We start from the raw sequence: 23,253 nt of genomic DNA, 5'->3' as shown, positions 1-23,253 counted from the left end.
AGGAGAAGGAGAAGGAGAAGGAGAAGGAGAAGGAGAAGGAGAAGGAGAAGGAGGTAGAAGAAAGAAAACCTAGTCTAAAAAACCAATCGTGGCCGGGCACAGTGGCTCAAGCCTGTAATCCCAGCACTTTGGGAGGTCGAGACGGGCGGATCACGAGGTCAGGAGATTAAGACCATCCTGGCTAACATGGTGAAACCCCGTCTCTACTAAAAAAAAATACAAAAACTAGCCGGGCGAGGTGGCTGGTGCCTGTAGTCCCAGGTACTCGGGAGACTGGGGCAGGATAATGGCATAAACCCGGGAGGAGGAGCTTGCACTGAGCTGAGATCTGGCCACTGCACTCCAGCCTGGGCGACAGAGCCAGACTGTGTCTCAAACAAACAAACAAAAAACCAATCGTAATAGGCATACGCTTAGCTCTAAGCTTCCTGGCAGCCAAAGGAAAAAGCGAAACCCAATGGGGTAAATTTCGAGGCGATATTTGTGGGAGGTGTTCCCTAGAAGCAGAGCCTGAGACAGAGATTCAGCTGCCCAGACTCATTGAGGGAGGGCTCTCAGGAGGAATCTGTGAGCAAGGGAGCGAAGTAAAATACAGAGGGGAAGGAAATCCAAAGCTATGCAGTCTTGGGTAAAGCCTGCCTTTGGCCTGGACCACAGGGGGCTCTGGAGCATAAATTACATTGAAGATTCCTCCCTGTTGGAGGCAAGCAGGCTCCTCCTGCCTTAGCCATCTGCTGTGTAGCCTCCTGCCTAAGCCACCTTAGCCAGGGTTGTGCCCTGGGTGTGGGGGGCATAACTTTCTGGGAGAGAAGATTCCACCTCTCGGGGCAATGCTTGGTGAGAGGGGCCGCTGTGAGCCATCAGCAGCCAACACTCACAGCAGCTGGGGCGGCCCCCAGGCCTGCCTGGTGAAGGGGATCTTGGTGGGCAGCAATGGCATCCACTGTAGTCATAGGTTTCAATGTGACTTTCAGCCTCTCAACCGTGGCATTTCGTGTCTGCATTAATTTCACATCTGCCCCCTGAACAGCTCATCCACTATGTTCTTAAGCCCCGGGCTAGTTCCCGAGGACGGTCTGGGCAGGAAAACACATGTTTTCTGACCTCAGGAAATGTATGGAAAAGCAGCCATCAATTGCTCACTCTTATTTTCTTCAATATTCTCTTTTTTATGCCTGCATTAAACATATAGCGTTCTGTACATTCACTTATTTTAGTGTTATCAATTTATAAGTAATGAGTTTATGCATTTTCCATAAACAGACTGTACATAATTTAAATGTGTATGTGGAACAGATGCATTCTATAATTTATTTATGATAGTGCTGGTTTCTATAGCCATTTCATCTATTTGAATTCCACCAAAATCTAAGAAGCAAATTCAAAAACATTCCTAAAATGGAATTCCAAAAGCCACACACAAAATCTCATGCACTGTCCTTTCCCTCACTTAGCACCAGACCACTTACTCCACACACAGCAGTGACCTTGAGGTGTGAGTCCCACATCCAGGCTGATTACAGAGAGTCCTCTGGGAGCACAGGGAGGGGACCACTGCTGGCCTGGCAGCGAGGACAGGCCTGAGAAGACTGTGTATGCCGAGGGGTGGGAGCTGTGCCATGCGTGGCAAGTAGATGCGTTCATCGGAACAGCTTGTGAAGACACAACAGTTTGGTAATGGATGCTCAAGTAACAAATCTATCAGCTGAGGCCCCAGGGATCGTGGAGGAGAGATGAGCCATCCCCATTGTGCCCGGCCGAAATTCCTGACCCACAGCATCCCAAGCGTAGTAAAGGAGTTATGTTCTGTGCTATGAAGTTTTGGGGTGTTGCTTAAGTGACAGTCGAGACTGGGACAAACGCTGACCCTTTGCAGGCACTTCTCAGTGCCGAGTGCTTGCATCTTTCTCATTTACACATCACAGTGACTCTGTGACCCCTCATTATCGCCGTTTTACAGGCGAGGTTAAGTCACTTCCTGATAGACTGGAGCCCAGAAACCCTCTGGTCCCTGAACCTGGGTTCGTGTCTCCTTTGGGGTGGCTCCAGCCCCAGTGTCCCAGAGAAGGGGCCCCCTTCCCCTCCCTATGCAGCATTGACCTCCATCTCATCCCTTTGGAGGCTCTGCCTGGCTTCCTTCTCCTTGGCTCTGTCCAAGCCTGGGCTAATCTCAGAGGAGCAGCTGTGAGAATGCGTGCTCAGACCTCCTGCCCCATGAGTGTCGTGGTCACAGTCCTGGCTGCTGCCCCCTGGATCTACCACCCCGTCCTGCTGAGACCCCATGTCCTGTGTGCTAGTGCCAGCCAACGACTGAGCAGGTGGTGGGGGTGCCAGTGCAGGCCCCTTTCTGCCTGTGATGGGCAGCTTTGGCGTGGGGACTGCTGTCTGAGACCCTCCCTACCCAAGTCCCTTCCCTCCCACTGTCGTTTGCAGGAGCCAGGCAGGCATCACGTCTGAGGCTCTTCTGCCTTCTCTCCTTATCCTTCACAGGCCTTCCCGTAGTCAGCTTCCTGCATGACTAAGCCCCTGCACTGTCTGACTCCTGCAGGACCTGGACTCACACACAGGGTGACAATGGTTTACCCAGTTGCCTCCACCCCCCCCACCCAATCTGTCCCACCCTGTGAGTGGCCGGGGCGTAGGGGGCCGGCCCGCTTACCTTGTTCACGCCATCAGCCATGGCCTGCAGCGTGAGCTCCCGGGGCCCATCCACTGTCTTGCCGTTGTCTGTGGGGCCCCAGCTGGCGCTGTAGATGTCGATCAGCTGCGGCATGTGGCTGATGGAGGAGGCCTCGATGATGTCCGTCATGAACGGCTGGTCCAGCATCCGGATGCCTGTGGACACGTTGAGCAGAGGATACCAGTTTGGGTTCCTCAGTTCACAGGAGACAAGGAGGTGGAGGAGGGCTCGGGCCCTGGGTGCTTGGAAGGGTTGGAGATCCCAGGTGCTCTGGGGACACTGTGCAGTCTGAGGATCAGGAAGGAGGCGCAGACGGTGCTACTGGCTCCCTTCTGCATCCCACCCATGTCTTTGCTGATGTAACGATTTAAAGACAAGTTTATTCCTCTAGCAAACTTTACTAGAATTCCTAATGGGAGAGATCACCTTTGCTGAAGCGATTCTTTGATAAGCTCGTTTCTAAGTAGAAGCTCGACCTCAGAGAACTGGGTGTTGGCTGCAGCCAAGTTTTAGGGGAGAAATAAAGCTACTACATACGATAGATAGAGGAGGCGATAGATATTTGATATTTGAGAAGAAATTCCAGCAGGCAGAGGGCAGAGGGCAGGGGGCAGAGAGAGGGGCAGGGGCAGTGCAGGAGCGGGTGGGATAAGGAAAGAGGAACTCCCATTTGCACTGTAGCTGGGAGGGACTTTGGAGAGGACAGAAAGGCTGAGATGGCCGTTCTAAACTGTATTAGTGATTCTGTGTCAGATGGCCCCCTCTCCTTTCTTCCCTATAGCATCGCTGTAAAGTTCATGTTCCTCTCTGATGCCTCATGGGAGTGATTTCTTGCAGGATGTTGGGAAGAAGCAAAGTCCTGCAGTCCAGGGTAGTGTGGGGCACACAAGCCTAAGACACAGGGGCATAGGATGAAGGTGCCTGCGCTGCCCCTGCAGAGCTGGTGCTCCTAGGCTTCCAGTCCCCCTGTGGTCATCCACAAAAGCCCTCTCTAGGGGGAACTCAGCAGCCGCCACTGGGATGGGCGTGCTGTCTCTCCATCACTACCTTCAAAACTTCGCTGATGGGGTCACATGCCTTTCTCTAGGCTTTGTCATCTGGATGGGTCAGTGGGTTCACGATTCTGTGGCAAGGAGCTTAGAGTGCTAGTGAAGCTGACCTAAGTCTTCACCCACTGCAATTATGGAATGAAGGTGTTGGGCCATGCACAGTCAAAACCTGGGCCCCAAAACTCCTTCCTTGTCCCCGGTGGCCAAAGGATGTTGTGCCTCAAGAACACTATTTCACAAGCCTCACTCCAACATGGCGAGCAGGTCAATTGAATTACAAGCCACCCAGGTTCTTGCCAGGCACCTGAAATGGACATGAAATTGCTTTCTTTCCTGAGGGTCTACTACTTTCAGGCCCCAGGAGACTCGAGGACCTCACTTTCTTCTTCAGTGCTCATAGCCCTCTTCTTGTGTACTTTTAACCTTCTATCACAACTGCTTATTTGAGTGTTTCATACACCACCAGATGGCACGGTCTTTGAGTACAGGGCATGTGTCTACTTTGTTCACTTCCGTGTCCTTCAGGATCAACATGATGCTTGGTATTTATTTTACGCTTGACAAATATTTGGTGAATAAATATCTGGCATTATTGCCTTATTTAGTTGATTTCCTCCCTGACAGAAATAACAGGTCCAGAAGAATGAATAACAGGCTCTACTCATCCATCTTCTACTATTAACCCATAAGCGTAATCATCATTTTTGCCAACAAACATCCAGTTACCAGTTAGCATTCTTTCTCCTTGGGGAAGCTTATCTAGAATAAGCCTAGTCTTTGGTTTGAACTTTCCAGATGTTAAATTTTATGGTTCATTTTATAAGGAGATAGGAAATTTAAGACTCTGTATTTTGCTTTAGGTCCACCTATATTTTTATTTATTTAAAAACTTTATTTAATGCAGGTGACCAATAAGCCACAGAATAAACTGGTCAATGCAGCTTCTTCTTGTGCAAAGTCACGCCCACTCTGTGGGTGGGAAATAAACAGAGAGAGGCTGGCATTCACTTGCTCAGATGCTCTTGAACTTGCCTAGTGCCCAGATGACCAGGAGCGAATGGCCCACCGCAACTGGAAGGTGAGAGAAATTCAACCCTGGCCAAAGCAGACCTCCACTGCCCCACAAACCAACCAATGGCAGCTCTGGATTTTGCCAGGGCTGGTGCATGGCACTTCCAGCTGTGCCCTGAACCCTCTGCCTCTTTGCAGCTCTTATCACCTTCATGGGCTCCCTCCGTGCTGCACAAGAACTTCAGAGCAGATGTGTATTAATCTTCTGACTGTTTTAACATTATAGGGTGGCCACAGGCTGAGAGCAAGTCTCTCATTCATATTCAGGGACCAGGCGCCCGACATTCTTTTAATCTTGTTAAGCTCCAGAGGAATGAGGCATGCATTAATTGAATGAGATACAGTATTAATTTTGCAAGCAACTGCACCATTAGCAGCCAAGACAGGGGCTCAGAGTGACCCTAGGGTTTTTAGGGAGGGCCTCTCCTCTGCCCCTGGATGCTCTAGGAGCTACAGAGGAATGTGGGGTGAAGACAGAGAGTAGAACAAGTGAGAGAGAGGGAGAGAATGAGAGAAGGAGGGAGAGAGGCAGAGAGATTGGGAGAGAGAGAGAGGGTAGATAGAGGGAGAGAGACAGAGAGAATGGGAGAGAGAGAGGCAGAGGGAGAACAGGTAGAGAGAAAGGGAGAGGAGAAGGACAGAGTGAGAGAGAGAGAAGGAAAGGACAGAGAAAGAGAGAGGAAAGGGAGAGTGCAGGAGAGAGAGAAGGTAGAGAGCGAGGGAAAGAGAGGAAAGAGAGAGAAGTAAGAAGGAGGAGGAGGAGGGGAGGAAGGGAGGAAGGGAGGGAGAGAGAGGAGAGGGAGAGAGGGAGGAAGGGGGAGGAGGAGGAGAGAAAGAGAGAGAGGGAAGGAGAGAGACAGAGAGAGAAAGAGAGAAATCAAAGGAGCTAGGAGTCAGTGTCTTCGCATCCCTAACAATGCTGATGTGTGTATTTGATGGGCAAGGACAGACACAGGCACACATCAAGTGTTTCTATCTGACCCCAGGCAGGCCTGCACAGCACATTAATGAGTAGAGATGACTCTGTGGGTCTCTTCCATTCATTTAGAGCCTTCCCCGTCTACCCGTGCAGTGTGCACTGTGGCTAGCCTTGGTGCCCTGGGGGCTGCATGCCCAGCGGATTCGAGCTACATCCTCTCTGTCTCTGCTCCTGTTGCACAAGTTGTGCCTGTCCCTGCCTCCAGCAAATGCTACATCTGCTCACAAACCTCGGTGCCCATCAATGCCACTTTTTGTGCTCATGAATATTTGCTCTGGAGGCTAAGGAGGAAGTTCATGCTCATCCAGGTTTTAGGTTCTGAAAACTCATATTAGTCATTGTGCTTACAGTGATTTTTACTTGTGTATGGAAAAGCTCAGATAAAATATAAGTTTATCTGCAGTGTTATGAAATTCATTGGCCAAGAATAATAATGATAATAATATACAAAAGCAATTCATAGCTGGTAGAGAAATTTCAGGGCATTTGCACCATGGGCAACTGTGTGGTTTTAAAATACTTTTCCAAATCTTCAATCAAAGGTGATCTCATTCCGAAGCCCAGTGTGTAAATCTGTATGCTTTGGTTTAAAAAGGAAGGTGAGTAGGACCAAACCCACCTGGCCTGGCCCCATCTTGGGGTTGCTCTGAGAGTCTGCAGAAACCCAGAACAGTGAGGAATTGTAGAGCCCCACCCTCAGGCTCCTCTTGTTCCTGAGCCCTGGTTACTCTCTGTCCTCTTGCATGAGTTGTTATCTTATATTTTCTTATTTGCTCCCTGTCTTTGTTTCCTCCTAGACGGTGAGCTACACGGGGCAGGGAACCTGTCTGCCAGCTTCCATCCCCTGCAACAGGAAGGTGCCCACAGTGACTACTGACCACACAAAAGGCCTGAAGGCAGGAGACAGTGTTATGACTCCTTGATACAGTATCAAGCTTTAATAGTTTCAGAAATATACGTTTGACAAATTTGCAAGAACCATCATTTGGAAGGTCATTATGTTTGTGGTACACTTGCTTGGTTTTGTGGATTTTGAATAACACATTTAATTTTAATTTTTGACTCAATCTTTTTGATTGAAGTTGTCATTTCCTTAAAAATTAAAATGAAAAAAGAAAGAAGGAATGGGGTCCTTTTTAAAAAGAGAATTACTCGAATAAAGGCATTTTCAAAATAAAACATGTGATATTTTTCTTCAAAATTTATACAATTAGGTCAGTGAAAATGGAAATGTAAATAAACTTTAGAATAATGTTTCTGAGGTTATTAAAGCTTGAAGACTGCAGGATGACTTTTGGGACATCCCGTATGTGTGGGTCTACATGTCACATAGTTTGAAACGAAGACAGGCGCGAAGAGAAATGAAGGAGAAGATCTTTGCACGGATTAAAATGGGTTAGGGGCTAACCTCTGGAACACACCAAGAATGCCTAAAAGTCAACAAGAAAAAGACCGGAGCCTTGATGGAAAAATGAGAAAAATGTATGAACAGAAGAGGAATTCAGGCAGATACAGAGATGCTCAACGCTTTTTTCTGTTCAGAGGACTCAATTTACAATCTCATCTCCCCTCTTCTTTTTTGAATTCCTGGATTAAGACTCAACCGCATTTTAACTTTGGGCTTTTTCTGGAGACAGCGTGGACGGGTGCTGGGGAAGGACCTCAGATATCACAGGGGCGCCCTCCTAACCTGTAAATGAACGAACACCTCGACTTTGAGACCAGCAACGGTCCGAGTTGGCCACCAGGTGGCGCTTTAGACCGCCTTAGCCCAGAAAACTCCCGAATGGAAAGATTCTCTGGAGGGGTTGACTCATTTTTAGCAAATAATTAAAAACCAGCCAACTTTTGGAATTGCCAGCCAGGCTGAATAAAATGTTTTCCTTAAATTTGTAAGATAAACTCTGCTGTTTTTGCAATCCATGAGTAATTCTCCAGTGCTTCCTCAAGAATTCATGTTGACGCCTCGGGGAGCCAGAGGACACTGGGTACCCTGAGGCACAGGCGTGGGACTGTTGCCTCGCAGCCTTTGCAGTTAGAACCAGCTTACGTCGTCACAGGGGAGCCAAGCTGGGGCTAAGGCAGTGGGAAAAGAAAGAAAAGAGGCTCCCTCGCTCAAAATCTTTGGGTGGCTGTTCTTGGTTTCTGGAAGCTCAAAGCGTTGCTGCGATGCCCCAGCTGTCCTCACAGAAGCCCAGTCGCGTTTTTGAGGTGTCAGGCTGCATTCAGCAGGCGAGGCAGAGGCTGCTGCACCTGCCAGGTTCTCTGGCCTGCTCCCTGGCTTTTTGGCTAGGGGCGTCCCCTGCCCAAGGAGCTCCACTCAGTTCAAGCGAGCTGGGCAGACTGGGCAGGCCCAAGAGCACTCTCAAACAATGATCGATGGGAAGTGGCAGATTAACGCCACAGCCTCCTCACTTTAGTGGGGTCAATTGTGAGGGGAAGTTCTCCACACTCTCTCGGAGAATGACCTGCAGGACGGGGCCCCTGTTGTCCAGGAGACTCACTTTGTTGGCCTCCATTCCTTTCCTGTCTTCTTCCCCCACTCCCTCACTCTGGCTTCCCGGGACCACCTCCCACATGAACTGCTTGCCCGGAAGCCTTGTCTCAGGTTTTGCTTTTAGGAAGAGCAAACTAAGACAGCGGGAGAATTAGATACATTTGATGAGCACTCAGTGCTTGATGTTTTCAGAGGGCAAATAATAAGAGAAGAGGAAAAAAGGAAAAGAAGCAGATGGAAAAAGAAGCTCCCAGGAACCTCCAGAAAGCTATGAGCTCCCCCTAACTCTTTTAACTTTTGCAGGTGGTCATTTTACTTTGTTCCAAAAACCAGTTACCTTGGGTGTTTGAATAAGAAATTCAGGTTTGAATTTTTCAGTTGCTTCTAGTTCTGTTCTGTGAGTAGAGAACCCACCTCCCTTAGATTCCATCCCAGGTCTGAGCCTGGCTTATAAAATATTAACCAAGTGATATTCTTTCCCCCGAGCTCATAATGGCTCCTGACATTTTAATGCCAGAATTTTGGATGCGCACAAAGTAAAGAGAGCTGAAACCCAGGGGCAAAGCCTCCTCTATTTACATTTTAGAAACCTCCAGATATATTCTTTTGTGACATTCAGCACCCAGTTCAGGCAAGCCTCTTAGCAAACAGTGTTGAAAAGAGGTTAATAGTGGGTTTGTATAGGTTACTTTTGCTTTATTTAGTTCCATGGAAATGGAGGTGTCAGCAGAAAGTAGGTTTATGGTTCCATTAAATTGCCAGGAGAAGAAAACATCAGGACAGTTGTAAACAAAAAAAAAAAAAAAAAAAAGAAAAAAGAAAAATAAGGCTGGGTGACTCAGCCTGAATAAATTAAGAACCAATTTGATGCAAAACTTGGAACAAGACTGGAGCCACTCCATTCTCAGACATCTCGTTGAAAGCTTATGAATCTCTCAGTTTCTGTCTCTGTCTCTCTCTCTCTTTTTTTTTTTCTGAGGGGAGGGATGTTGGTTTCTAAATTTCCAGGGACTTGCCACTCTCATTTCTAAGGGCTCCATAAAGTGGAAATTGTTAAACATCCCACCCAGTAAAACGTAAGCAAAAGGTTCTAGGTAGAATTTATCTTTTTAAAGATGAGTTCCATTGTGCAAAACATTTTGAAGAGCTCTGAGTATGTTTACAAATAATTTATACACACCACCTTGTATTCTACAGTCTATATTTGAGTCTCATTAAAATGTTATTGACACTGACACAGAAGAGTAGTGACTGACAATTCTATTTATATAAAGTTCAAAAACTGGCAATAACCATTTTTTTTTTTGCTGTTAGAAAACAAGATCATGGTTATTCTTGGGTGTCTGAGTAGTAACTGGAAGGGGTCATAAAGGGCTTTGTGGTGCTGGTTACATTTTGTTTCCTGATCACTACATGTGTATGGGCAGTTTGGGGAAAGTCACTGAGCTATGTACTTATGATTCATTAACTTCTTTGAATTTATATTATGCTTAAGTTAAAAATTTAAAACTGTATTGATATTGCTACGCAGGTTAAAAGAAAAAAAATTTTTTCCACTTGTGCCAAATCTGTGGATCCTAGCTTTTCCGCACCAGTGGGATTTTTTGCTGGGCCACGGTCAGCCTTAAGATCAGTGTGATACCTAGTGGGGGCCTGCTGTTTGGCAGGGATGGCTTACCTGCAACCTTGGAGTTGTATGCTACTCCGACCCCACAGATATTGTTGTTGGCAGCAGCAGAAACTTCTCCTGCACATCGGGTCCCATGGCTTTGGAAAAACATAAAGACACATTAGATACGCAGTGAAAAGAATTTGACTACATCTCTCATGGGCTCAAAATTCTCTTTGGAACAAGGATGAAATCTGCATATCACATACAAGTAAACCCTGTGTCACTGAAGAGGTCGGCTTTTGTGTTAAAGCTCTGTGAAAACTTAAAGAGCTGAGCAAACCATTATCTACCTGTCTTTTAGTTTTCTGTAAAGCGCTCCGTCTGGGGGTGGTTTGTAAAAGCCGCAATAGAGAACTGAAACAAGTATAAACTGAGTCACTCAGAAGGCTGTGTTTTCAGACCTAAGCAGCATTAACGATGCAAAAGATTCCAGTGGTATAAATCATCTGGAACTACCAGATCCAACCATGAAAAGTCCGCTTTATTTATATTTATTTATTCATTTTTTTTTTTTGAATCTGGGTCTCCTTGGTCACCCACGCTGGAATGCAGTGGTGCAATCTTGGCTCACTGCAGCTTTGACTTCCCAGGCTCAAGTGATTCTCCTGCCTCAGCCTCTTGAGTAGCTGGGACCACAGGTGTGTGCACCACACCTGGCTAATTTTTTGTATTTTTTGTAGAGAAGGGGGTTTCCCATGTTGCCCAGGCTGGTCTCAAACTCCTGGGCTCAAGCGATCCTCCCACCTAAGCCTCCCAAATTGCTGGGATTACAGCTGTGAGCCACTGTGCCTAGCTAGAAAAGTCCATTTTAATGGTGGGTGGAACAGTTACTGAATCAAATGGGCACATTCCCAGGTCTGCTGGGACAGTGCGAGTATGGCCTGCGGAATGCACAAGGTCTTTCCACTCACTGTTCAAACTGCAGCAAACAATCAGGAAATGTGGGTGAAGGGGTTCATTGGCTACATATCCCTAGGAATTTTCCATTTCTGCAGCATCAACTAGTGCTGTCTGGGACATCCTCTTGGGGCAAGCAAAGCTATCGCACCAGCCCTTAAAAAATATTACATGCAAGGATTGAAAATACACACATACACACACACACACACACACACACACACACACACATTTTCTTTCTCTGTATGAATCAAAGTAAATCCTACCTCCATAAAGGCTACGTATTTCATCCCTCAAAATTCTCTTTGGAACAAGAATGAAATCCGCATATCATGTACCCAGATATGTACACCCAGTGTCACTGCAGAAGTCGGCCCTTGTGTTAAACCTGTCCCTGTCCTAAAACAGTTCACCAAAGACTGGAGGACAAGTGCATGTGAACCAGCTTGAAAAAAGTAAAGGTATTAAGTCTTCTGTATGTTTAATTTTGGCCCTTAAGCAGGGGAGAGGAATGCCGTGGGCTCTCCAGAGGAACATATGGGAAGAAATATTTCATTGCTAAATTAGGCGACACTAATTAGCAATCAGCCATAAATAGAGGTTTCTTACGATTGTTCCTAACACCAAGCCTTCTCACAACCCTGGGCCTTTGAATCTGGACTTCTCTTGTCATTTATTTTGACTGAAAGAATGTGGTAGAAGTGATGAGCCTGGGCCTCAGGAGACCTTGTGGCTTTTCTGCTTTCTCTTGCCACCCTGTCTAGGCTCCATGTGAGCAAGCCCAGGCTAGCCTATTGGATGATGAAAGACACATAACCTGTCGTGCCTGACACCCCAGCCAACAGTAATCCATTGACGTGAGTGAGGTCATCCTAAACCATTGAGCTCCCAGCAACCTGCCAGCTGACCAGGGAGACAAAGGTGAGCTCAGCTAAGACAAGCCTAGCCTGGTCCAGATCAGTAGAACTTTCCAGCCAACCTATAGACTTGGGTGCAATAATCAATGCTTATTGTTTCAAGCTACTGAATTCTGGAGTAATTTGTTATGCAGCATTATCATGGCAGTAGATTACTGATACAATGAAGGAACAAGGCTAGAGGGACACCATGGCTTATGTGTAGGGAGACAGGGTTCACACCTGGACTGTCACGGTGACTGTATTGGAGCTTTTGTGAACAGCCTGTATTGAGGGGCTGCTGGGGTGTCCAAATGAAAACCTGAGGCCCTGTGCCCAACCCTGTGGATTTCCTGAGAGAAAGAATGGGCACACCCTTTCCATCCACACTGCTGGTTTTTGCACCAAAGTGATTTGATCATCTCACTTAGCTTTTTCAGCCAAAAGCATGTATTTCTATGTATATTACACCTAGGGAATAGTGTCAGATATATCCAGCAATATGAATAAAACAACTCTCTTTTACCGACATCTACTATGGGACAGACCCCGTGCTGAGAGTGTTACATACATGATTTTATTAAATCCTCACAACAGCCTATTATTATCCCCATTTTAAAGATGAGAAAACTGAAGCTTAGATAGATGTGAAGTCACTTCTCAAATAGGAAGCAGGGCAAGAATTCAAACTCAGTTCTACTGCTTCCAAAGCCCTGCTCTTAATCATAATCTTTAACTATCATGTAATCCTATCAGAAACATGCAGAATAAAATTGTGATGGTTAATTTCACTTGTCAATATGACTGGCCCACGAGGTATCCAGATATTCAGTCAGACATTATTCTTGGTGTTTCTGCAAGGGTATTTTGGATGAGACATTTCAATTCGTGGACATTGACTAGAGCAGCTTGTCCTCCATAACGTGCATGGGCGTCATCCAATCTCTTGAAGGTTTAAATAGACAAAATATCTGGCCTTCTCTGAGAAGAGAGAATTCTCTTGAAGACTGCCTTTGGACTTCACCTGTAACATTGGATTTTCCTGGTTCTATAGCAGGCTACCTTCAGACTCGAGCTGGACCATTGGCTCTCAAGGTCTCCAGCCTGCTGGTTTACCCTGCAGGTTTTGGACTTGCCAGTCTGTATACTTAGGTGAGTCAATTCCCTATAATGAACCTCCTTTTATATGTATACATATCCTACTGGTTCTGTTCTCTGGAGAACCATGACTAAAGCAAAAAGTAACCAAGTAATTAAATCTGTTTTTGCTGGTTTCTTAGGTCAGTCATTTGCTAATATCCATATTAGTCCACTTTCACACTGCTATGAAGAAATACCAGACACTGGTAATTTATAAAGGAAAGAGATTTAATTGACTCACAGTTCAGCATTGCTGGGGAGGCCTCAGGAAACTTACAATCATGGTGGAAGGCACCTCGTCACAGGGTGGCAGGAAGGAGATAATGAGTGCCAGCAGGGGAAATGCCAGATGCTTATAAAACCATCAGATCTTGTGAGACTCACTCATTATCATGAGAACCGCATGGGGAAAACTGCCCCCATGACTCCATTACCTCCGCCTGGTCCTGCCCTTGACACGTGGGATTATGAGTATTACAATTCAAGGTGAGGTTTGGGTGGGGGACACAGAGCTAAGCCATATCACCATTCACCTAGGTATTCTGGTACAGTATTATCTCTCACTTTGCAACATGCTTTGTGTTGGTGGCAGAAAATGCTGAATGGTCACCAGTCATTCTCTTTTCTCCCTAGGCTGCAGTAAGGCTCCCATCCTCCCTTGCACTTGTATGTGGCCATGTGACTGAGTTATGGCAAATATGTGAGCAGATGGGTAAATGCTATTTGTAAGCCTGGCCCATAAAAATCACCCTTGGGCAATTATTCATGCTCTTTCCCCTCAAGTAGTTTGATGCAAAAAATCCCAGCAACATTGGAAACCTATGCCAAAGAGGAAAGGAGTCTGCATCCCCGAATCACTGCTTGGAGGAGAGCTGCTCCACCAGGAACACAGAGATGGTGAGTGATAAATAAACTTTTTTTGGTGCTAAGCCACTAAAGCACTAAGATTTCAAGGCCAAGATTTATTTGTTATAGCTACTAGGATAACCTGAACTCGCACATTTTAATTTTATTTCTATTGATTATTGCTATAATTTTATTAGATGCTACTCGATAACCTGTTTTGGAAGGATAAATTCTAATAATAAGTGAAATAAACTAATTTGAAGGATCCCACAAAAAGAGATGTTGGGTGACTAGGATGAGTACAAAGCAGTCCTTGATGAACAGAAGAAAAATGGCTGCCTTGTCTAATGGTAGAATTCCCCTGCCCTCTCACTAGGTGTGTGTAGGGTGCATGATGGACTTTTGGCATTCGTTTATTTAGTGCACACTTTGAGGCTGGTGTGTAGAAGTGAGTCTTTTAATGGTGAATGGGCATGTCTGACATTTTGGAGTTTCCATTTTGGCTTAGGTTTATTATTCAAAAATGTGTAATTATGAAATATTTAAAAAATATAGACAATTTCAGTGAATAGTACAATGACTCTTATACAGCCACCATCCAAGTCTATCAAAGCCAAACATTTTTTATACTTTGGATTATTTTTAGAAAAACATAAGTCTTTATAGGCCAGGTGTGGTGGCTCACTCCTGTAATCCCAGCACTTTGGGAGACCAAGGCAGGCAGATTGCTTGATGTCAGGAGTTCAAGACCAGCCTGGAAACACCATCTCTATTAAAAATACAAAAAAATTAGCCAGGCATGGTGGCCTGTGTCTGTAGTTCTAGCTACTCGGGAGACTGAGGCATGAGAATTGCTTGAACCTGGGGGTTGGAGGTTGCAGTGTGCCAAGATTGTGCCACTGCACTCCAGCCTGGGTGACAGAATGAGACTCTCAAATAAAAACAAAAAGGTTGGGTGCTGTGGCTCATGCCTGTAATCCCAGCACTTTGGGAGGCTGAGGTGGGTAGATCACGAGGTCAGGAGTTCAAGACCAGCCTGACCAACATGGTGAAACCCTGTCTCTACTAAAAATACAAAAATTAGCCAGGCATGGTGGCACGTGCCTGTAATCCCAGCTACTCAGGAGGCTGAGGCAGGAGAATCACAGGAACCAGGGAGGCGGAGGTCGCAGTGAGCCGAGATGGAGCCACTGCACTTTAGCCTGGGTGACAGAGTGAGACTCTGTCTCGAAAAACAAAAAACAAAGACAAAAAAACCCCCAAGAAACAACATAAATCTTTACAGATACAATTGAGGCCCTCTCTGATGCCATTCCTTCCCCTCTTTGCTTCCTCAGAGGTAATGATTGTACTAAGTTTGCTGTTCAGAATGTTTTCATGAGCTTATAATCAGGTATGCGTAAGCATATATGCCACTCTTTGCATGTTTTCAAACTCTATATAAAAATTTCCTAGTATATTATCTATGTAAATTTGGCTTTATTTGCTACAATTTCTGAAGTTAACTTGTGAATTCTGGTTCATCCATTTTTAGTGCTGTGTAGTAGTCCATTTATAAATATGCTGTGATTTATTTATTTATACTTCTATTGATAGGTATTTAGATTGTTTGCAATTTGCTTGCCATTACAAATAATTTGAAAAGAAACATTTTTGTTTATTATTTCCATGTACACGTAAGGAAGAGTTTCTCTGAGGTCTTCTTGTGTAACTTAAAACAGGGTATATGACTATGTACTACCTCCTTCAAGGTGCAAGCATTCCTGTTGCTCGATCCTTTTCAACATTGATCATTGTCGAATGTTACCAATTTTGCTAGTCCACTTGGTGTGAAATGGTATGTTATTGTTTCATTTTACATTTCCTCATCACTAGCAAGGTAATCTTTTCATAGGTTATTTGGCTTAGATTTTCTTTTCTGTGAATTGCCTGTTAATAACCTTGGCCCATTTCTTCTATTAAGGTATTTATTTATTTTTCATTGATTTGTAGCTGTTCTTTACAAAGTTTGTATATTAAGCCTTTTTTTTCCCATAAAATTTGTTGCACATGTCTTCTAGTCTGTGGCTTGTCTTCCAAATTTATTTATTGTGACTTCTTTTTTTGAACAAAAGTGTTTAATTTTAATGTAGCCAGCTTTATCAATCATTAATTTTCCCATGTGGTTTAGTGGTTTGTTTAACAAATCCATCCCTAATTTACATTCTGTAGGGAATCGTCTGCCCTTTCCAGATCTTTTTCCAATCCTGAAGAGATTAGCTGAGAGTCTAGCACCTTTTAAAGGTCTGAACAGGAAACATCTGTCATCTATTGCCTCTAAGAGTGGCCACTTAGGAGATTTCATCTACATAAAACGTACCCCGGTCTCCACAAACCCTTATCTTAACCCAGACACACCTTTCTACTGATTCCAGGTCTTTAGATAATAACTCTTTCAACCAATTGCCAATCAGAAAATCTTTGAATCTACCTATAACCTGGAAGCCCCTGCTTCGAGATGTCCTGCCTTTCCAGACCAAGCCAATGTCTATTTCACATGTACTGATTAATGTCTTATGTCTCCCTGAAACATATAAAATCAAGCTCGAACTCAACCACCTTGGGCACGTGTTCTCAGGACCTCCTGAGGCTGTGTCATGGGTCATGACCCTTAACCTTGGTAAAATAAACTTCTAAATCAATTGGGGAATAAAAGAAAGAAATCCATCCCCATGTCATGATCATAAAGGTGTTTTTATTTTTTTCCTAAAAGATTTATATCCATTTAGGTCTTTAATTCTCCTGGAATTTATTTATGCTCAGTATGTGGAGTGGGTGCCTATTTCTCCCTATGTACATAGTTATCCCATTTATCGAATACCTTCACTCCATCCTTATCATTTTTATTGCTATCTTAATCATATATTAGGGTTCCTTTTATGTGGTGTCTGTTTTTGCACTCTCTATTCTCTTTCTTAAACTCTTTGTCTCTCTCTATGCTAACCCTACAATCTCATATTATTACCACTGTGTAATGTTTTGGTATCCGATCAGCAAAGCTTCCCGTCTTGCTGCTGTTCTGTTGTTGTTGAACTTCTACTTCATCTTCTTCTTCTTTATCTTCATTCGCTTCCTCTTTTTTCTCCTTTTTTTCCTCCTCCTTATTTGTCTTCTTCTATTTTGGCCACTTGTTTTTCCATATCAATTTTAAAACAGTTTTGTCTAGTTCCACTGAATAATCTATTGAAACTTTAATTGAAATTGCAATTAATTAATATATTAGTTTGATATGATATCTTTATATTGTTCCATCTTCTTATCCGTGAATTTAGTATGTCACTCTATTAATTTAGGACACCTTTATGTCTTTTGCAAATTTTATAATTTTCTTCTTAATGATCTCACACCTTTTCTTAGATTTATAACTATTTGATTGGCTCTGAAATGTAGCGTAGTGTTGAATTAAAGAGATGCTAGGGAGAACCCACATCTTGTCCCAGACTTAGAGAATGCTATCAAAGCTTCACCATGAAGAATAATGTTTGCTGTAGGTTTTTGATAAACAGGTTGTTATCTTCAATTCGATAATTATCTCCTCAAGTGCATCCAGGCTAGATTTTATCCCATTTATTGAGATTTTATTCCACAGGCTGTATTTTTCAGCTGCAATTTGTTCTTTTCATGTCCATGCTTTTGTTTTCACCTATGTTTCCCCCATCATTTAGTTTTCTTTAAAATAGATGTCATCCATGCATTTATCACTCTGAGCAAACTAAAAATAACTTATTATAAAGTCTTTTTCAAGACTGCTTCATAGAACCAGTTTCACATGGTACAAATTAATATCCGAGTTTTAGTTTTTTAGGTGTATTTTTTTCAGATATTTTGGAATATTGGATTTTAGGATAATTTTGATATGGAGATATTTTTTCCTCTTTTTTTTTTTAACCTCTTTTCCTTTCCTGGCTACTTTCCTGGCTACTGGTCCTATGGTTGTTTCAACTGACTCTTTAGTTCTGTTTCTGACAGCCAGTTTCTGCAACAGTGTTTCAGGGATCTGCATTCACAGAGATAAGGAGATAAGACAGGTCAGTCAGCAAGCCAGTGTGCAGCTTGGCCAAGTTCATGCACATGAGGCTGTCTTTGTCTTCTGGTCTCCAGTCTCTCTACATCTACAGATTCTTAGACAACAGAAGACCCATGGTGGCCAGCTGCAGTCTTTTCAGCCTTGACTTTGGAGAAAGAAGCTCCAGTGTTAGACATATTAGAACTGAAATGCAGAGACTTCCTGGCTAGTTTGGCATTTACCGCATTTGCTGGCTAATGTCCAATGAGCTCTACAGGGTAAGATTTGGGGGTTTCAAGAGTCTACTTGATAGAATAGATGAGAAATGAATAGGTCAGGCAGAATAGGTTAGAATAGGCGATAGGTGAGAATGAGCAACGCTGCCTCTGGGGAAGTCCCTGAGTCTGCTGGCAAGCACCCATTGCTTTCTGGAGAAGTGAGCAGACTCCTGATCTTTCTGAGGCCAGATGCTAGACATTTCAGTTTTCCTAATAGATCAACTTTGTCTCATGCATACAAGGTATCTTTAGCTATAACTCTTTATTCAATCAGCAATGTAGAAACACAGGCACTAGAGTCTTGACAGAAAGTTTAACCTTGAGCTGACTGTTATCCACTTTCTGTCGAAAGCTTAAATGAGAGAGCAGATGTCTGAGAAAGGTGGGTGATTGGCTGAGCCATCCATTTACTCCTGTAGCATAAATTCTCCTACTTTTCTTTGTCGTTGAATAATCTTTGACTTAGGTCCTGTAGAAATCTCTTTGCTGAATTTCACAACTCTATTGGCTGCCCACAGTGCTTACCATGTGCCATGCTCTGCACCAAGGACTCTATACCTGTCTCGAATCCCCAGTACAAGCCTTCAAGGTGGGAGCTTTAGTCCCAGTTTATAGATAAGGGAACTGACTCAGGAATCACTCATTCCATACCAAGCGATTAACATAATATTACATTTGTCTACATAAGGTGCTGTCTTTTTCTCTCTTAAGAAAGAGTTATTGCCACCTGAGGACCATAAAATCTCTATATGGCATGTATACATTAGCTTACAAAGTGGAACTAATTATACCCAAATATAAGTCTTTCTTTTACAACCTTTATAGTTTTCTCCATAACCCCTAAGTCTATATTACATCTACCCCTTTTAGCTGAAGGAAAAATTTAAATAATAAATACTTTTCTAATCCAGGTAAGGGACTAGAAATTAAAAAATATTAAACTCTGTTGGATTTCACTGTGCTCTGGTTTGGATGTAGAAAGGGTTTGTTACAAGCAGTAACCTTTGAGCTAATATCGACTAATGAGGTAGTTGTAAAGCTCACATGAAAAGTAGTTAGACTATGTCTTTGAAAGCAGTTTGCATTTCATTATCCAGGAGGTGTTTCAGAATTAGTTCATAAAGACATAAGGGAAACCATTAAGTATCACCAGGGTAAGGTAGCAGCTTACATCACTTTGAAAATAGCCAACCAGAGAGGGCCATTTTTCTCACACATTTTTTTTGTGGCCTGTTGCTTAGGGTTCTTCAGAATGAAATATGACTTTTAATAAGAAAATAAAAGTTAATCCCAGAAATCCTTTCTTATTTGAAGGTTTAACTAATGCTATCAATCACATTAGCTCACAAAGAGATAAATGTTCTTCAGCCTCCGTTTATCCATCTTCCTTCCCTCCATTTTGTTTGCTTGAGTAATAAATGTCTTCTCTGTTCCTGAATTTATAGTAAACTTTTTGCAGCCAAGAATTGCATCTAACCCAGAGTCTCTCACTGTTTAGGGCTTAATAGATAGAGTATGCTGCATCCCCTGACGCTTCATAAATATCATCAATGGCAGGGATGGCATTTCAGTGGTGAATGCCTGTCAAAGAAATGCTATGCAAGAGGGATTTTTATGGACAACAGCACAGTAATGGAATACAGATCTGCAGTGCATCACCAAACATTGACCTAAAACCGAGCAGGCCTGCAAGATTATTGACAAAACGTGGGCTGCAGACCTTGAGAGCAGCAGGCAGCTTGAAAATGGACAGATGTCAAGGCCACTCAACATCTTGCCATGGTTGAAAAGGTATGCCACTCATCCATCAACCAGCCAGTCAATATTTTTTGAGTGCCAGCAATGAAAATAATGTGGTACTAAATCCTGATACCTCTCAGCAAATCAATCAATCTCTTCTGCACATTACTGATGCTCATTAAATGTGTATTTTCTACCTTTTTGCAATTTGAGTTACTATTATTATTATTATTTTGTTTGGTCAAATGTATTTTGCTCATTGCAAGCTAAGAGAAAATTATACTCTTTTTGAAAATTTCTTAACTGTGTTTCAAGTTCATCCCTGGAGCTCAGATACTGCATGTAATTATTAAATGGTTCACAGTAGAATAAATACACTTGCTCTGCTTAAACAGGAATAATCCAACAAAAGCAAATCAAGCACAAGGCAAGCTATTCTAATACACACATACCCTAAAAGCAGCTCTGCATATGTATGAAGTTTGTTTTCCTAAAGCACCCTTGGCTTGGAGTTTAATAAAGGAAAACAACGAGTAAGTGCAGAGGGTATGAGATGATGGTTTAAAGTGTCAGGAAAACCTAGGAGAGATTTGTTGCTATTGAACTCAGTCTCCCAAACAAGGGGCACATTTACTTCTTTGTTTGGGTGTCCTCTATAGTGCATTTTATTTTCTACTTTCACAGCAGTGAGAATCTCGTGCTGGAGAGCCACTGCCTTTTCCTGTGAACAATTACTCCTGCGTTGTAACTAGCCTTTGTGGCAGTCAGTGTGGCTGGAATAGTTAATAGCAACAGGCCTATCGCTGGTCAGCATGTCAGCCCTATATTGGGGTTTCAGGGCATGCTGACGCCAGCATTTCTCAAGAGCCCCAAGTCTGTTGAACAGAGGTGGGGCATTGGATTTGGTGCCCATGCCCAGAAAACACCTGAAGAACCTGTGGTATGCCTTGGTGTCTGCGCAGCTGGTAGGAGGCTCATGCTGGGTCCTGTGCCAGCCAAGAACAAGTGCCAGGCTCCAGGCCACTGGGGCTTCTGAGAGTAGAAGCATATCTTGAGTGTAATGAGAGAATGAGCCTCATCTATGCCCCTGGCCCAGTTCTGACCCAACCATCCTAGCAACTTTTCTAACCCTTTTAGGTTCCACCTTACTTGTGGATCCTTCTTAGAATGCTGCCTTCTGCACCAGCCTCCAAATCCCACAGCAGTTATCCAGACTACCTCCTGAACATATCCTGCACCTCCCCGCCAGCCTATCTTTGTCCAGATTGTATCCTTGCCCTGGGATACATTTGGTTCCTACTCCCAACTCTACCTATTGCCTTAGATAAAATCCTAGACTGGTGACCCACTGGCGTCAAATCCTGCCTCCACTTCTTAGTAGCCCTGTAACCTTGCACAAGTAACTTAACCTCTCTGTGCCTCAGTTTCCAAAATGGTGAAAATCATAATACCTATTTCAGAGGGTTCTTATGATAATTAGTTGAATGAATACATGGAAAACACGGAACAGTGCCTTAAATACAGTAACTGTTCAACTTGCATTAGATCTCCTTGTGTTATTTTAGTCTGGGCTACATTTTTGCATTGTAGTAACTTGGGCATCTGTTGCCTAATCATATGACACTGCAAGCTCCTTGGAAGCTTGCACACCAAAACAGTTTCCTGATACCAAACTGAAGTCCTAGTTCTGTTATTACCTCTTTTTTATGCCCTATGCTTGCTGAATTTACTTCTTGTTATTAGAAAAAAATCAACGATATACAAAAATAGAGTAAAATCCCATGTACTCATCACAGAGCTTTAACAATGATTAACTCATAACCAATTTTATTGCCTCTATACTCCAATCATTCTCTTCCCTTCTGCCTCAAGCCATAAGTAATACTGAAGAAAACATCAGGCATAATATCATTTCATCCCAGAGGGGTTTTTAAATAAACATATCCTATACTCATGCAACGGACGCCTCATTCAAATTCTCCTTCAGTCAAGCAGGAATCATCTCCAGGACGATGGTGATGTTTTGAACTAAGGATTCTCCTGGTGCTGTGGACTTGCGCTTCACCCCATCAGCCTCCCATAATCATCTACAATGGTAGTTATGTATTGAAAGCAGTTGTGATTTGAGTGCTGGCATCATCCAGTCTTTGTAATAACAAGCCATAGTGGGTGAGAATCTTTGAAAATGACTTGATAATTGAAAAGCACCCATTTACTGGTCAAAGTGGACAGTCTGTCTTAGTCATTGGCTCCCTAAGGCATGGGGATCATGCTCACCTGAGTCACTATGACTGTGTCTCTGGTAATTGGACACTTGGGAATTCTTACCACTGACAATGACGAGTTTTATTGCCCTAAGCACTAATTAGTCCTAATTGGAGGTTTTTAGCTGGTTTAAAATTATACTTTTGAGAACAAGTTTACAAATGAAATATTTAAGAGAGAAGACATTTCCTTAGTGTTCTTAGTTTTTTAAATTTTCTCTTTAAAATTATTATTATACTTTAAGTTCTAGGGTACATGTGCACAACATGCAGGTTTGTTACATAGGTATGTATGTGCCATGTTGGTTTGCTGCACCCATCAACTTGCCATTTACTTGAGGTATTTCCCCTAAAGCTATCCCTCCCCCAGCCCCCCATCCCCAACAGGCCCTGGTGTGTGATGTTCCCCATCCTGTGTCCAAGTGTTCTCATTGTTCAATTCCCACCTCCACCTATGAGTGAGAACATATGGTGTTTTGTTTTCTGTCCTTGTGATGGTGTGCTGAGAATGATGGTTTCCAGCTTTGTCCATGTCCCTGCAAAGGACATGAACTCATCCTTTCTATGGCTGCATAGTATTCCATGGTGTATATGTGCCACATTTTCTTAATCCAGTCTATCACTGATGGACATTTGGGTTGGTTCCAAGTCTTTGCTATTGTGAATAGTGCCACAATAAACATACATGTGCATGTGTCTTTATAGTAGCATGATTTATAATCCTTTGAGTATATACCCAGTAATGGGATCACTGGGTCAAATAGTATTTCTAGTTCTAGGTCCTTGAGGAATTGCCACACTGTCTTCCACAATGATTGAACTAGTTTAAGTCCTACCAACAGTGCAAAAGTGTTCCTATTTCTCCACATTCTCTCCAACATCTGTTGTTTCCTGACTTTTTAAATATCACCACTCTAACTGGCATGAGATGGTATCTCAGTGTGGTTTTGATTTGCATTTCTCTAATGACCGATGATGATGAGCACTTTTTCATGTGTCTGTTGGCTGCATAAATGTCTTCTTTTGAGGAGTGTCTGTTCATATCCTTTCCCCACTTTTTGATGGGTTTGTTTGTTTTTTTTTTCTTGTAAAGTGTTTAAGTTCTTTGTAGATTCTGGATATCAGCCCTTTGTCAGATGGTTAGATTGCAAAAATTTTCTCCCATTCTGTAGGTTGCCTGTTCACTCTGATGGTAGTTT

The 23,253-nt window shown here is 43.4% G+C and overlaps 1 protein-coding gene across 3 annotated transcripts in view; it reads right to left on the bottom strand.

Moving 5' to 3' along the window:
- The window catches only part of PCSK2 (proprotein convertase subtilisin/kexin type 2), a 255,468-nt gene that overhangs the window by 43,155 nt on the left and 189,060 nt on the right, over positions 1–23,253 (bottom strand). For all 3 annotated transcript variants that reach the window (XM_011962755.1, XM_011962748.1, XM_011962761.1), the window contains 2 exons: positions 9,955–10,043; positions 2,660–2,835 (listed from right to left, as the gene is read on the bottom strand). In XM_011962755.1, coding sequence (XP_011818145.1) covers positions 2,660–2,835; positions 9,955–10,043 — 265 coding nt within the window. The remainder of the gene's footprint in view (positions 1–2,659; positions 2,836–9,954; positions 10,044–23,253) is intronic.

The sequence above is a fragment of the Colobus angolensis genome, unplaced genomic scaffold, assembly GCF_000951035.1.
Source record: "Colobus angolensis palliatus isolate OR3802 unplaced genomic scaffold, Cang.pa_1.0 Scaffold117, whole genome shotgun sequence".
Taxonomy (NCBI): domain Eukaryota; kingdom Metazoa; phylum Chordata; class Mammalia; order Primates; family Cercopithecidae; genus Colobus; species Colobus angolensis.
This window is presented reverse-complemented; position numbering and strand designations above follow the sequence as displayed.